The sequence below is a fragment of the Lichenostomus cassidix genome, chromosome Z (genome assembly GCF_008360975.1).
Source record: "Lichenostomus cassidix isolate B80296 chromosome Z, HeHo_3.0, whole genome shotgun sequence".
Taxonomy (NCBI): Eukaryota; Metazoa; Chordata; class Aves; order Passeriformes; family Meliphagidae; genus Lichenostomus; species Lichenostomus cassidix.
Genome location: NC_139511.1, coordinates 65,501,733 through 65,517,395, shown reverse-complemented (window position 1 = coordinate 65,517,395; position 15,663 = coordinate 65,501,733). Strand labels below are relative to the sequence as shown.

Genomic DNA, 15,663 nt, shown 5'->3' with positions numbered 1-15,663 from the left:
CATGGGACAGATGGGTCTGGGGAAGTTTGTATTTCAACAAAATAGTTGCAGCAAGTCCTATATTTACACCTGGAGGAGGGGTGGGTATTTACATGACCCAGTGGGGTTATATACAGGGGAAGGGGAGACTGGGGCGGGGGGAATCTGCGGCATTGAAGCCTGACCTGGCCAAGGAGTCAGTCTTGGCAGGAATCCCCATTTCCCCCCACCCCAGGGAGAGGTTGACATGGGCACGGCACAACTTCTGCTGGGGGCCAGGTACTGAAAAGAGACGGCAAAGTGCCCTGCGGGGCAGCCAGGCCCCGGAGAAGCTCAGAGCCAGCTGAGCCACAGGGGAGAGGACAGGAGTGGCAGACCTCAGAGGGTGGGGGAGATACAAGGTCCCTCAGGCTGGATCAGGACTGGTTACCTCACTCCAGCAGAGGCTGTGGGGAAGGTGGGCTTTGCTGGTGCTGATGAAGGGGGCAGGCGGTGCTGTGGCCGCTGCCCCACCTTGCCCAGGCCCTGCTGAAGCAGGGGGGCTGCAGAGGCGGTGGTGGATGCAGTGATGGGGGGGTTGCCGGTGCATCCTGGGGCACTGGAAAGCTGGGGCTCTGCCATAGCCACTGGGCTCAGAAGACTTAGGGGTCTTTCCTCTCGCCCAGCAGCCAGTATGTCCGCATCTTTCCCTTGCCCTGGAGGCAGATGTGAGCAAGTCAGACCCTGCCCACCTCTGGAGCTGCTCCTTGAGTGTCATCCCCAGCATTGAGGGCAACAAAGGGAATCTGTCCCAGCCCTGACCCACACCCTCATCACATGCTCCCGTGGTGAGAAGAGCTGGTACCCCACCAGCCTCGCTGTGCCCTCACCTTCATCTCAACATCCCCACGCAGCTCCAGATCAAAGCAGCCAAACTCATCCAGGACTTCTTTGGTGGCAGATGAGACGTGTATCTTCAGAGCTGGGTAGCACAAAGGGGCAAAAGAGACATGGCTGTGTCCTACGGGAGCAGGACACTCCTTGTGACTCTAGACCCCACCTGCCAGTCCTATGGCTTACCCTGGCCATTGGATTCCATGCGGGATGCGGTATTCACTGTGTCCCCGAAGAGGCAGTACCGCGGCATCTTCAGACCCACCACTCCGGCACACACGGGACCTGCAGGCACAGAGGCACTCGGGGATGCTGCAGGACACAGGCAGGTGGGGTGGGTGAGCACCCCCCAGCCAGCTGGCAAGGGAGCTCACCAGTGTGTATGCCAATGCGCAGGTGGAGCTGGTCGTTGGGACGGTGACGGATCTTGAAGGTTTTGACGGCCTCAAGCAGGGCCAGGGCCATGCGGACAATCTCACGGGCATGCAGCTTCCCATTGCGCACCGGCAGCCCTGAGACCACCATGTAGGCATCCCCAATGGTCTCCACCTGTGGGGGCAGGGGGAGCAGGTACAACCTGGGCTCCTTGCTGCCTGCCTCACTTTGGGGGACTGTACTTTCTCACCACCCCACTCACCTTGTAGACGTCAAAATTGTCAATGATGGCATCAAAGCAAGTGTAGAGATCGTTCAGCAGCATCACGACCTGGATGGAACAAGAGTGTTGTGTGTGGGTGGGAGTAGGCATGTCCTCCCAGCCCCAGGGGTGGCACTGCCAGGGTGTGAGACCCCCACCTGCCCCACAGAGACACTGCCCTCAAGCTCTGCTCTCACCTGCATGGGAGTGCTCTCTGCTGAGAGGGCAGTGAAGCCCACGATGTCACTGAAGTAGATGGTGACACTGTCGAAAGCTTCAGCCCGCACTGTCTCTCCACGCTTCAGCTGCTCTGCCACAGAGCTGGAAAGGATGGTGGTGAGCTCCACCCCAAACCCCTCACTCCCTCTGCAACCCTTGCCCCACACCAGCATGTAAAGCTGGCACGGGACCCCATGCTTGCACAGCAGCAGGTGCATGCTGAACCCATGCCAACCCTCAGACCCACACACTCCCTCTCACTGGGGCAGAATCTGGTAGAGAAGGTTCTCCGCCTTGCGCTTCTCCTCCAGGTAGGCCTGCGTCCTCTCTTCCACCAGTTTTTCCAGGTTGTTGGCATACTGCTCCATGCGTGACAGCAAGTTGTCCAGGATGCTGGTGCTTCCCTCCCTGTCAGGGTGCAGGCAGCTGGCACTGCAGGAAGAGGTGCCCCCCGACCACCACCCTCATGGGTGTCCCCACTCCCACCCAGGACCACTGTCCCCACATGCCCACCACCCACTTGTTGAATCTACGGATGAAGATCTTGATCTGGCTGAAGTCAGGGCGCTCGGCCGGCTCCTGTGCCCAGCAGCGCTCCATCAGCACTGCCAGCTCCTCGCTATGCACCCCGATGTCGATGGAGGGGCGGAAGAAGGGCTTCTGGCTGTTACGCACCTTCTGCACGATCTCTGACAGGGATTGGCCAATGGTGAACACCAGACCTCCCTGGTGGGGACAGGACCTCCCCACACATGCCCCCCACCCTCACCTTTGGGGCTCAGGTCCATGCCCTCGATGTAGAAGGGGCCATTGCGCAGAGCAACCTCCTGCACGATGATGCCAAAGCTGTAGACATCAGCTTTCTGCATACCCGGGGTGGGCAGGTTCCCCTTCTGCAGCAGCTCCGGGGCTGTCCACAGCTTCTCTGGTGGAACAGAGCAATGGAGCAGTGAGACAGGGCTGCCCTTACAGGCTGAGTTCCCCCAGGTAGGCACTCACTGGCATAGAGTGCATGTGTGTCCTCGTTGTCACTGGGTGAGCGGAAGCTGGCCAGTCCATAGTCAGTGATCTTCAGCACAAAGCGGCTGTCCACCACACAGTTGGATGACTTGAGGCTACCGTGATGGCCAATGATGCTGTTGTGCAGGAAGGCCATTCCCTGGGACAGATGGACACAGTGAAGCTCATCTTTCTCAGGCACCTCCCCCAGCCCCTCGCACCCCTCAGTGGGTACCTTGACAATGTCATTGATGAGGGAGTAGCGAAACATCCAGTCCAGGTTGATGCTCTCGTTCTCCAGGACATCCTGGTGTAGCACATTGAGTGGACCCCAAAAAGCACCCAGGGCATGGTTGACAGCAACCTCACCAAGTGCCAAGCTGCGGGGGTCTGCAGCACCCACCCCCACCCCTCCACTGGCCTCTGGTGCCAGCTTGGACACCTCAGCTGTGAGCCTTGTAGGGCTCAGGTGGCCATCAGCATCCACAGCACTGTCCTCAATGCCCAGCCCAATGGGGTCACCAGGAGTGTCTAAGTGTCACCCACAGTGTCCCCAAGCCCCACTACCTGCAAGCTGCCCCGTGGGCAGTACTCAGTGATGATGCAGATGTTGGGGGGGTCGATGCACGCCCCGATGAAGCGGGTCAGATGGTTGAACTGGATGTCCCGCATCTGCAGGTGGAAGCAAACCCAAGACAGTCTTGAGGTCAAAGGGGATGAGCTGCTGCTCCTACTACCCTCCCACACTCCGAGGACCAGTCCCTGCACCCTGCAAGTTGCCCACCCCAGCCCAGACCCCAAACCTACGTGTTTTAGCTCAAAGAGCACCTGCCGCGTCAACTCGATGCGCTTCTTGTTGATGTGCTTAATGGCCACAACGTTGCCCTGGGGTGTTTGGGAAGGAGAAGAGGTCAATACCCACCAGGTGAATTTGTGGACAGGAGGAAAGTGCCAACATTCTTTGGGGTGGGGGTGCAGCCAAGGGGGAACACAACAGAGCTGGAGCATTTCAGGGGGAGAGCTCAGTTTCCTGCCTGCTGCACTGACCTTGAAGTGACCGGTGTTGGCGAAGATCTGGTACTTGCCATGGGTGGTCATCAGGGAGCCATAGCTGGAGCCACGCTGTGGGAAGGAAGGGATTAGGGAGGGAAACCCTTAGGTGGAGCGCTGGCAGGCACCAGTGGAGCAAGACATGTTCATCCAAGAGTGCACAAGGAATGCTGCAGGATGGGCTCTAAAGGATAAGGATAAGCTCTGCATGCTCTGTAGGAAGGGTGAAGACTCTGGGAGGAGGCATGGTGCACTGCATGGAATGCAGGACATAGATAAGGTATGTCTGTGTAGGAGATGGAGGAAAGATAGGGCTTGATGGGGTATGGTGCTACATAGGGGATTCAGGGCTGTGTAGAGGATGATCTATAGTGGCTCTGTAGGAGATAGAAAGTCATGCCAGGGATGGATGGAGTGTGTCTCTATAGGGGACGGAAAGCTATGTAAAGGATGAAGGGCTGTGTTGAGTAGAGAGGCAGTGGGGCTGTGGCTCTGTAGGAAACAGAGGGCCATGTAAGGGATCAACAGGGAGGGGTGTTGTGCAGGGAGGGAAGGCAGCACAAGGGCAGGGTGGTGCCCCAGGGATAGCTTCTCTCACCAGGGACAAGGTGAGACGGCTGCCCGCTGCTTTGTGGTACCGCTCAGGACTTCCAAACTGCAGCTCATCCCAGCGGATCCTCCAGAGCATGCTGGCAAGCTCCTTCTCCAGCATCAGCTTCCTGGGGAACACATAGGGGTCAGGCCTCCATTCCCCCCTGCCCTGCCCACCTCTCCCCACCAGACAGATGCTCCCCCAGAGCTGACTGACCTGAAGATGAGGAAGCTGGAGATGCCAAACATGACAAAGGTGAGGCCTGTACCCAAGGCCACGATAGCCAGCATGGAGAGGGGGGCTGCAGACAGGAGAGGATGTCAGAGTGGCCCAGCTAGTTATGACAGCCTGGCTGACATGAACCCATAAGGAAGGGTGTTGGGGTCCAAGGGATGTGGAGACCCAGGACACTCACTTTTATCGCAGGAGGGGTCATCCACATCAAAGACACAGGGAGGATTATCCAAGGGGGGAGCTCCCTTCACCCAGGGGATGGGTCGTCCCAGCCAGTGGATTTGCTTCTCCACACCTGAGTAGTGTCCCACCACCTGAGGCAGAGAGAGATGAGGCCATCCCCAGACCCCACCATCCCATCCAGGGGGAATTTGGTGCTGGCCCCCACCTCGTACTGCCCAGTCTTGGGGTCGCTCATGGCCCATAGGTTGAAGTCAGTGTCGCGGTCATTGTTGCTGTCCATGCTCACAAGCCCTGTCACACCTGTGGCAGAAACAAGACCCATGTGGGACCGGGACTGGGTTCCACCACCCCCATGGCATCCACAGCCCAGCTTCCCCCATTCCAGCGTTACCCTGGAACTTGCGGTCCCGCATCTTCTCGATGATGTGGGTGGCGTTTTTCTTGGAGCCGCCCTCGCGCAGCGTCTCATTCAGCACCATGGCGTACAGCAGCATCCCATCATAGAAACACCCCGCCACCAGGTTCATCTGCCAGGGGGAATCTGAGCACACCCACAGCCACGCACACAGGAGCATCCCGGAACCTTCACACTGGGACCACGCACCCACCCACGGCCCCATAAACGTACTGGGGCCAATATGAACCCTGCAGGGATGGCAGTGCCTGTGGCTGTTCCCTCCAGGGATGACTCCTCTGGCATTGCACATGGCTGTGTCCCACCCTCTGCATCCTGGTGAGGTGCCTCAGACCCATATGAAGGAGCCCCACCACCCCATCATGCAGGGGGACTCACTCACCAGGGAGTAGTTGAGCTGCACCCCAAATTTCTGCTTAGCTCGCAGGATGAGCTGGGTTTGGAAATGCTGGTACTCAGGGTTTTGGGGCTCGTAGTAAGTGATCACCAGCACCATCTGCAACCAAGCACAGCACCCTGGTTCACACACTGCAGCCAGGCTGGAGACATCCCTGTCCCCAAGCAGGTGGGCGCAGCTCACCTGGAAAGCCTCGCGCAGCCTTGAGTCCTGGCCCGGGCTATCCTGCCAGGGCTTGAAGGGGTCACGGGCAGAGTCACCCCTCAGGCTCTCCCCAAAGACATCCAGGTAGAAGAAGACATAGTCGCCGTTGGTGAGATTCTCCTGCTGCGCCAGCTGCATGATCTGCCGCAGCATCTCTGGTGGCCCACAGAGATACACCACTGCCAGAGAGAGGCAGGGGTTCAGAGGGACAGGGACACCCCACTGCACCCTGGGCACACAGCCAGGAATGGGGCAGATGGGGCAGAGCACCCCGGGAGAGCTCAGTGTCCGAGAGGGGGATGGAAGAGGCGGATTGGGCAGTGCTTGGCTCACTGCCTCCCTGTGCCCCACAGCCAGACCCACAGCCCTTGCTGGCACAGACCCATGAATCAGTTGGGCTGAAGGGGGAGAGAACAGGGGAAATCTTGCTCCAAATCATGGGATGGATGCCCCAGGCACGGACCCCACACTCCCTGACCCATGGATCCATGTTACCCCCTGCCTCAGCTTCCTAGCTGCTCCATGCCAGCCCCAGCCAGGGAATCAGGGGGGCTGGGAGAGGCACTGGAGCCGTGCGCCGGAGGCCCCTGGGGAACCCGGGCTGTGGAATGGGACAAACCCATGTTTGGGTTCGTGGCCGGCTGTCTGTGCGGCAGGAATGCGCAGGTTCCCAGATTCCAGCACCTTCGGCCGCCACTGGCGCTAATTGGAAACAGAGCATCTCGCCGGTGTGACCCACACGGCAAGGGGGTGCCCGGGCCCCGTCGGGCCGCCCCGCCCGCCCCCACTCTCTGCCAGGAACTCGGTCAGCCCCCATGGGATGCCCACCCAAGTGCTGTGTGGGGACGGCACGGGGCTGGCACAGAGCATCACAGGCTGTAGGGTCGGGCGCCCGAGAGTGTCCGAACCCCCCCGAGCAGGGGCCCTCCGTGCCCTTGCTGAGGATCCTGACACTGCCTCCTCCCTCCCCCCGGAAAACCAGGGCCCCCGCTCCAGCCAGCCTGGCTGGGAACCCGGGATTGAGCAACGGAGGAGGCGGCGGCAGCGGGTGCTGGAGGAATGTCACGCTTGGGCGCTGGCCCCGGCACACAGCTCTTCTGCATGGGGCCCAGTGCCCCGGCTGGACCTGGAGAACGGGAGGGGCTGGGGACAGCAAGGAAGCCCCTCACTCTGGGAAGGGGTCTCTGATGCTGCAAGGCACCCAGCCACGCAGGCACTCAGCCACACAAGTAGCGGGGCTGGCAGGGTGACCCACGGGGGCAGTGAGGCAGTCCACAGGCAGGAAAAAAGACCCTGGGCACAGGGAATCCATAGCAAGGTGGGGAGCTGCTCCTGGGCACGGGGGAGAGGGAAATCGCAGCACCGTGGGCTGTATGTGAGCAAAAGCCTGTTCCAGGGTTTGAAATGGTTCCCTCTGAATGCTGCAATACTTCAAATAAACACTCTCAGCTTCCCCACTTCGCTAGTCATGCACCCAGAAATGTACCCTCCCCAAAATTCTCATCCAGGCTGGGCAGCTCAGCACCTCCCCAACATGCAGAGCCTGAGGGTCCGTCCCCACCAAGGACATGGACGGGACCCTCCCCATCCCACTGCAGGCGCCAGGAAAAGGCAGCCATAGGGGCTGGGGAGCCACAACAGCTGGTGGCAGATGGTGGGACACTGCAGGCAGCCAGCCCCTGTGGCGGCATCGAAAGCCTGCCTGGTCAAAGGCCACCAAGCAAGGGGATGGACGGCGCCTGGACGGCTCCCAGGGGACAGGTTGCATGAGCCTTGTAGAAGGAAGGGTCAGTGCCTGGGGCTCTCCCCGAGGCGGGCAGCTGCCTCCAGCTGGCAGCCTCTTGCACCACCAGTAGCGGCTCAGGGGGCTCACACACCCCCCAGGGGCCAGCGAATGGCCAAAGGCAGCCTCAGCATCACCCAGGACTAGGGGAATGGAGTCCTGTAAGTCTGGAGTGTGTCCAGCCCCACGACATTTATTTAGGGGGCATCTGTGGTGTGGGAGGCCAAGTGCCGGGTCCCAGGGAAGGGGAAGGACCATGAGTGTGTGCAGATGAGGTGGCAGAACACTGCTTGACTCCTGCATGATGGAAGATAACCCTAAAGTGAGGGCAAATTCTGCCTTCAAGGAGCAAATCCCAGTTTAAAGCAGTGCCACCAGCACAGGGGACTACAGCGTAGAGACTCACCCTGGCTAAGCACCATCCCATGCCCAGGGGGAGTGTGGGGGTGAGGACCAAATGCACTCCCCTCCAGCAGCACCACCCAGCCATCTCCCCAGGCAAGGAACCTGGCCTTTTTGCACGCAGATGCTCCAATAATTCTCTCAACCACAGCTCTAATTATATCAGTGCTTTTGCAAATGGCAGGAGAGACATGGGCCTCTGCACGTCGCCAGGGCACTGAGGTGAGTGAGGGAGGTGATCCCCATCCCTGTCTCATGCCTGTTTATTAGACCTGTGAATATCAAGAAACAGCAGTGTTAGGGCTCTACGGTGGGGCAGGGAAACAGCTTTCCCCAGGAAGGGATTACCAAACTCCTGCCCACGACCTGGGAGAAGGAAGGTGATCCCAAGAGGGATGACACGTGTATTACTGCAGGGCATGGACATGGATGCAGCTGAAGACCCTGCTTCCCTCTCCATGCCATGCCATACAGGGGTCCCAACTGCTAGGACAGCCTTGCAGGTCCCCACTTCCTGCAGTTCCAGATTTGCAGCCCTGAGCACTCACCTCCGTAGGGCCAAGCATTCAGCCTCACTCAGCCTCATGCCCTGGCCCCACCTCTGAGCTGTGGCCATAGAGGCTCAGACCCTCTCCCCGTGGCAGGGGGAATGGAACTAAATGGTCTTTAAGGTCCCTTCCAACCCAAGCCTTTCCATGATTCTGTGAGACTATGACCTCAGGTTAGAAAGCCCTCAGGTCTCTCTCTGCCTATGCTTGGCCTTCTCCCCCAGCAGCCACGACCCCCTGCCTGCACAAGAAGGGATTGATTCCCGATGGGCTGATTTGTGGCACCAAGCTGGAAACATGGATGGGAATCACTGATTTCAGCCTTCCTCTCTGCAGAGTCCTTTGCTGCCATCCCATGAGAAGCTCCAAACCCCACAGCTGGTGATGGCACTTCCATCCCAGAGGAGCAGCCATGGGATGCTCACTCCATGGACTCAGCCCTGACGAGAACCCAGTCCAGCACCCCAAAGCACCACACCACCCCCCACAGCCTGGTCCTGCCCCACTTTGGACATGAGTCCTGCTGCCCCATCTGGCTCCACTTATCCCAGCTAGATGTCCTTCTTAATGACACAGCATCTCAGAATCCATTAAGAAGCACTGCAGAGTGGCTGACTCTGGGATCGATACACCCCGCTCATCAATAATGAAAGAACATCAGGCTGCCCTTGCTCTCCAGCTGCCTCCGTAAGCCCCTCCATTTCCTCTCGCTCCCAATATAGCTGCCCTCCTGGGGCACTCACAAGGCACCAAATTGATTTATCCCTCCATCAGCAGGGTGGGGCCATCACAGACCCATCTCGGGGGCACAGCGGGGACAGGCACAGCCTGGGTCCCCAGGTGCCAGTCTGGGGGCTCTGCCTGAGCATGGCACAGCCATCAAAGTATGTTGGCAGCAGGCTTCTCTGGGCACGTAACCACAGCTGATGCTGTCCTTCAGAGACCCACATCCACTCCATCGCCTTTAGCCTCCAGGGATGTGCCTGGTTCACCCCGATCCTGCTAACACAGAGGGTGTGGTGGCCCCACGGGGTGCCCCTCACAGCACCTGTCCCACCAACGTGGGGGTCTGCCCCAGCTCTTGCTGGCAAAAGTTGACCAGCCTGGGGTCCTGGCAGGGAGACACTGTGCCCCTCCTGCTGATGCATCGTGGCCCCACTGGCACAAGGCTTGGCCGGGGGGGGCTCAAGTCCTGTCTTGTCCTCTGTGAACTCACCTTCCTGTGCAGGTTCTGCTGCTCCTCCAGCCCCACTGTGACAAAATGTGCCCAAACCTCACTGCACCTCGCATAGAATCCATTTTGCACTCCCCTCCCTGTGCCCCACACAGGTCCCACTGTGTCCCCAGCCCATCCTCATGCCCCACACAGGTCCCACTGTGCTTCCAGCCCTTCCTTGCTCTCCCACAGGGGTCCCACTCTTCCTCTGGCCTCTTGCCAAATCCCACCAAGGGTCTCACTCTGCCCAACCCCTGCTGCACCCCCCCTGAGTCCCACCAGATCCTTGGCCCCTTGCCATGCCTCACATGGGCACCATTTTCCTCTCAACTGCTCACAGGTCTCACTGTGTCCTCAGACCTTCATGGTGCCCCACAAAGTTGCCATTGTCTCCTTGGATGGTTGCTGCACCCCACATGATTCCACTGCATCCCCATCCCCTTGTTGCACCCCACATGTATCTCATTGGCTTCTCTGATGCTTCCCATGCCCTGTGTGGATCTCCATTCCCCCCTAACCCCTTAGTGTGCCCCAAACAGGTCCCATTGCCACCCCTGATCCATTTTTGTGCCCCACACCGGTCCCACTGTGCTCCCAGTCCTTTGCTGTGTCCTGCAGTGGTCCCACTGCATCCCCATCCCCTCCCTGTGCCCCAGATGGGTCCTGCTGCTCCCTTAACCCCTTGCTGTACCCTACATGTTGTCCACAGTACCCCAGTCCCCTTGCTGCACTCCATCCTTCCTACTGCTGAGCCCCAGGCGGGTCCAGCTGCCCACCCTGTCCCCCACAAGGATCCCACTGCACTCTCAGCCCCTCGCTGTGCCCTGCGGAAGATTTTGCCTCCCCGCACGGAGCCCTGCGCAGATCTCCCGAGGGGAGCCCCCTCTGCTCTCCCTCCCCCCCTCACCCCCACACCGCCGCCCCCACTCCCTGGGCGCTCAGCCCCATCCCGCCCGCGGTCATCGCGGCCCCCCCCACCCCACGCCGCGCCACCCCACGCACCGCGCCCGTTGGCTTTGATGAAGTGGACGGCGCTGTCGGGGCCACCCTCCTCGGGGGAGTAGATGTGGACGGTGACGGTGAGGTTGTTGCCATCCTGCAGCTCCTGGTAGACACCCTCGACGGTGAAGTAGTAGGGTCGGTCGTCGGTCTTGCGGTCCACGTAGAGGAGCACGGCGCGGGCGCTCCAGTTGAAGTGAGCGTGGAGGTGGGAGACGAAGGCGCCCAGTTTGGGTGCCGAGGGCCCGGTGCGCACCGTCGTGCTGTAGTGCTCCCGTTTGCGGCTGAAGCCCGCGGCCACCGCCCCGCCGGTGATGAGGGGCAGCCGCCAGTGCGAGGCGAAGCGCCCCACGGACGCGGCGGGGTACACGCAGCCCGGCCCGAACAGCACGTCGGGGTCGTGGTAGAGCTTCAGATCCACGGCGTTGAGCGGTGCCACGTACTCGGAGCAGGCGCCCTCCAGCTCCGAGCTCATGAACTCGACGCGCACCGAGAAGGGCCGCGGCAGCAGCGGCGGCTCGCCCCGCTCCAGCGCTTCCAGCGCCAGGCTCAGCGCCGGACCCACGCGCGGCCAAGCCCACGCGTAGCTCACGTTGCGCTCCGGCAGCACCACCGCCACCGTCAAGTTGGCGGGCGCCCCGTCGGGGGTCGCCGCCCGCCGCCCCGCGCCCGCCGGTACCGGCAGCAGCAGCAGCGCCAGCAGCGGCAGCGGCAGCGGCGGAGCCATGGGCCGCGCTGGCTCCTCCGCCCCGGCTGCCGCCCGCCGCTCCGGCGCCCCCGCCGCGCCCCCGCCCCGCCGACCGCCACCGACCGCCCTCCCCCGGGGGGGCGGCGCCGCCGGTCCCCGCCCGGCCGGACGGGCACGGGGATGGGCGGCACCGCGGCGGGGCGGGGGGCGGTGTCCCCGGAGAGGGGGGGCCGGGGGTGGGGCCAGCGGGGATGGGGGGCGCTGGTTGGGGTGGTGGGCGGGATGGCGGGGTGCTCGCCGTCTGGCTTCCAGCTTAGGGGGGAGCGATGCGGTCTCCAGGGCGGGGTTAGGGAGCGAGGTCCCCAGGTCTGGCAGCCCCTAGTCGGCAGGGATTGAGGAAGGGGTGCCTGTGTTTTAGGGGGTCCGGGAGGGGCGGTAGGGAGGGGCATCCGCGTCCGGGGTGTCCCCAATGGGTGGGGGGCCGAGGGAGGTGTGCTTTGATTCTGGTGAGGTGCAGTGAAGGGGAACCAGAGAAGAGGGCACCGGTTTGGGGCAGGGGGCTAGGGTGCTCATCTTCTGGTTGGGAGGGTTGGGGGCTGACTCAGGGGTCTCCAAGGGGGATTAAGAGAGGGAAGTCCCCAGAACCGGCGGCTCCCAGTGGGCAGGGATTGAAGAGGGGATGCGTGGGATCTTGGGGGTCGGTGAGGGGAATTGGGGAGGGAGCATTAGGATTTGGAGTTTCCCCAGTGGGTGGGGGATTGAGAATGAGGTACCTGGGTCCGGGGAGATGCAGTGAGGGAGTATCCTGGTTGTAGGGTCCCCCACTGACCAGGGGTTGGGGAGGGGATGTCTCATGCTGGGGGTCCCCAGGGTTTGAGGTATTACTGGGGTGCAGGGGATGTGCATGATGGGGCAAAGGGGTACCCTGGGAAGGGATGCAAGGATGTGAAGGGGCACACGGCTGTGAGGTGCAACCAGATGAAAGGGGAGGAGATATCCTGGGTGTGGGTGTCCCCACAAGGGATTTCTGGGGGGTCTTAGGCTGTGGGATACAGGAGGAACCAGTCTCTAGGGAGGGGTTGCTCGGGATCTGGGTGCCTCCCTTAGGGAGACTTCCAGTGCCTTGGGTGTGGGTATCTCCCTGGGGGCAGGGGAGGCGGTTGGGGAGGTCCCCAGGGATTTGGGATGCAGGAAGGCAACTGGGGAGTTGGACCCTGAGTTGCTGAGTTGCCTTGGGGGTCCAGACGTCTCTGTGACCCATTGTGTCACCCAGAAGCGGAGGGTGCACTGCGACCCGTGCGCAGGGACCTGCTCGACACATGACCTGACAGGGCAGGGGGAGCTGAGGCAGGGGATGGCAGGGGGCTGGAGGCAACGGGCATCTCACTGCTGCGGGTTCTGGGGCTCCGGCCCCTGTGCTGTGGGACACAGGCCTGTGGCGTGGTGGAGTAGGAGGGTGGACGCCTACGAGGGGACCACAGGGGAGCCTTCGGGGTACAAGATGTGGCTATGGGGCAATGGGCATTGTACAGCCCCCGTGACGCCGTGGGTCTGGGATAACGCGGCCAGGGCAGGGCTGCCGCTCCTCCCGGGAATTTGGGAAGGAACTAAGGGGATGCCATGGGGAGCTGCCCAGCCCGGGGGGACACAGAGGTGCCGTGCGTTTCTTTGCCGGACGCCTGGATGGGGCGAGGGGTGCTCGGCAGGGGCAGCATGCCTGCGGTGCATTCCTCGCATTCCCAGCCTGCTGCCTGCTCCCATCGGGCGGGGTTGGGGGGCGATAGAGATTGGAGGGGGGCGTTGGGGGTATTACCAGCCCCTGCCCCACGGCTCAGAGCTGTGTGGAGCAGGATGTTTGTATGTGGGAGCACAGGGGAGCGCAGTGGCTGCACGGGCACCCCGCAAGTCTTGCGGATGTCACTGGCCGTGCCAGGTCCCGCGTGGCTCAGATGCGTGAGGGATGCTGCGCTGCGCGGCCGGCAGGGTGTCGCTGTCCCCTGCCGGGATTTTGTGACGGGCCACCGGAGCAGAGCAGCACCATGGGCATGGCACCGCAGGGTGCCCTGGCATGGGTCCCTCCATCTCTCGGGTTGCCGGGAATCACAGTTCCTCTCACTGTCCCCTACCGTTCACACTGCAGGTGTCCTCACCACGAGTGGCACGTCCCTCCCGTCGTGGGGTCACCGAGCCCGGCACAACCTGAGACGAAGGGATTGGATTGCGGGCTATAAATATCTCAGTCCAGTGTGGTGCGGAGCAGGCAGCCGTGCCTGACAGTGAAATCCAAGCGACAGTGATTACATCCAGAAATGAGAAGCTGGAAGGATCTGGAAGAGCTTCCCCATGGAGCGTGTGGTTAGGCATGGTGGGGTAGTGATGGTCCCACTCCCACTGGAGAGCACAGCGTCTGCGAAATCACCCCTGCTCACGGGGCACGGATGGCTGCAGATCCTGTACGCTCCAGGTGCACCCAGCCCTGTCCTGTCCTGATCCTCCAGTGGCACAGCCCGGGGGCAAAGGGGGCACAGAGGGGCTGGCAGCAGCCTGGGTGGGAGAAGCCTCCTCCTCGATCTCTCCGGGAGGTGGTGCTGCTCCCGCAGGACCTGCGGCGGGCGGGATGCAACCAGCGGAGAAACGGCTCTGGTTAAACAGTAGAGATATGGGGGAAAAAGCAGAGGGGGCGGAGGGAGCGAGGGAGAACCCTCGCTGCTGGAGGGATGGGGTGCGTGGGATGCCCGTGACGGGGGATGTGGGTGCGGGGGCATCCAGTGAGTGCTCTGTGGGCCAGCAGAGGGGACCCGGTCACCACCCCGGTGCCACTCACGGTGCAGGCACGACACACGGACCAGACAGACCACTGCACACACCATACACACACCCCATACACACCATACACACCACACACCCCACACACACACTGCACACACACACACACCATACACACCCCATAGACAACTCGTACACACCCCCACAAACCCCATACACACCCCCCCACACCCCATAACACACTCCATACACACCCCACACACATCCCATACACACACTGCACACACCCCATACACTCACTGTACACACCCCATGCACACCCCATAACACACCCCATAACACACACTCCACACACACACCATACACACAAACCATACACTCACCATACACACAGATGTATCATATCTCAGGGTTTCTCTAATTCCATTGCACCTTCCCTATCCCACACTCTCACACTGAGTTTTATTGGCATCCCACACCTTGGGGATGACAGTCTTCCCTTGCACTGGGCTGTGCCCAGCACCCCAGTCCTGGTGGTCTGTAGTTCATGGCCATCTGTAGTGGTCCATGGAAGTCCACGGTGGCCTCTGATGGTCTGGAGCACTCCAGAAAGGTTCATGATAGTCTGTGGTGGGTTGTGGTGGTCCATGGGAATCCATGGTCTCCCACTGTGATGGTGCATTCCCCCCCTGCTCTTCCAGCCTGAAGGAGAACTGAGAAATGCTTGTTTCGCCTCAGCCTTTTATTTACAGCATCAGGTCTCAGCTCTTCTCGAGCTTGTCAGAAACCCTGTTTCCAGGAACTGCTGTTGTCTAACAAGCTCCTGCTTTCTTTACAAACCGCGTTGCAAACTTCTTCCCTGAATGGCAGAACATCCCTGTTCTCAGACATTCAAAGGAAGTGCTGACCCAAAATGTGGCAAGGATAAAACATTGTTATGACTAAAGCCCACTCCCTTGCGACCCTGTAAACAGTGCTCCAAAATGAGAACCAACTTGGAGCTCTCCTGGAACTGCAGCAGGGTGTGACCAGAAACCTTCCTCTGAGTGAGAGACACCTCTCAGACACAGGGAACTCTCATGTTTGAGTACTTGGAGGACCAAGGAACAATGATGAGTTGTGGGCTGACACCCCCACTCCTCAAGGCCCAACCCTTTGCCCGTTGGGGAGATGTAACAGTATTAAAAGTGAGTATTTCTCTGCCTTTGAGGGAAATTTTTCGCAGGTACCTTGCTTGCACTGACTCTATCTGTGTGCATTCCCCTAGGCATATGGTATAGGAAATCTCAGAGAAATGCTGCTTTCTTAGATGTTTAAGTACCTTGGATATCTAAGTAAGTTAGACTTGTAAATAAGCTAAAGTCATAAATTATAAGCTAAGTTAAATGCTGCTCAGTGTCTCTTTTTTTTCCTAAATTGTTACATTTAAGTTATATAGGTTAGATGCTGTTAAGTGTTATTCCTCTGTTAAATTGTTCA

At 60.4% G+C, this 15,663-nt stretch overlaps 1 protein-coding gene across 1 annotated transcript; it reads right to left on the bottom strand.

The window, feature by feature from the left end:
- Positions 1-15: 15 nt before the first annotated feature.
- On the bottom strand, positions 16-11,520 carry NPR2 (natriuretic peptide receptor 2). The gene is made up of 22 exons (XM_085041804.1): positions 10,734-11,520; positions 5,762-5,961; positions 5,564-5,677; positions 5,158-5,293; positions 4,972-5,066; positions 4,765-4,897; positions 4,566-4,650; positions 4,356-4,476; positions 3,755-3,829; positions 3,515-3,592; positions 3,275-3,379; positions 2,943-3,014; positions 2,708-2,867; positions 2,478-2,633; positions 2,229-2,397; positions 1,970-2,116; positions 1,687-1,810; positions 1,490-1,558; positions 1,227-1,401; positions 1,039-1,137; positions 849-940; positions 16-674 (listed from the first exon to the last, which is right to left on the bottom strand). The coding sequence occupies exons 1-22, from the start codon at positions 11,455-11,457 to the stop codon at positions 621-623; spliced, it is 3,183 nt and encodes a 1,060-aa protein (XP_084897930.1). The 5' UTR covers positions 11,458-11,520; the 3' UTR covers positions 16-620.
- Positions 11,521-15,663: the final 4,143 nt, after the last annotated feature.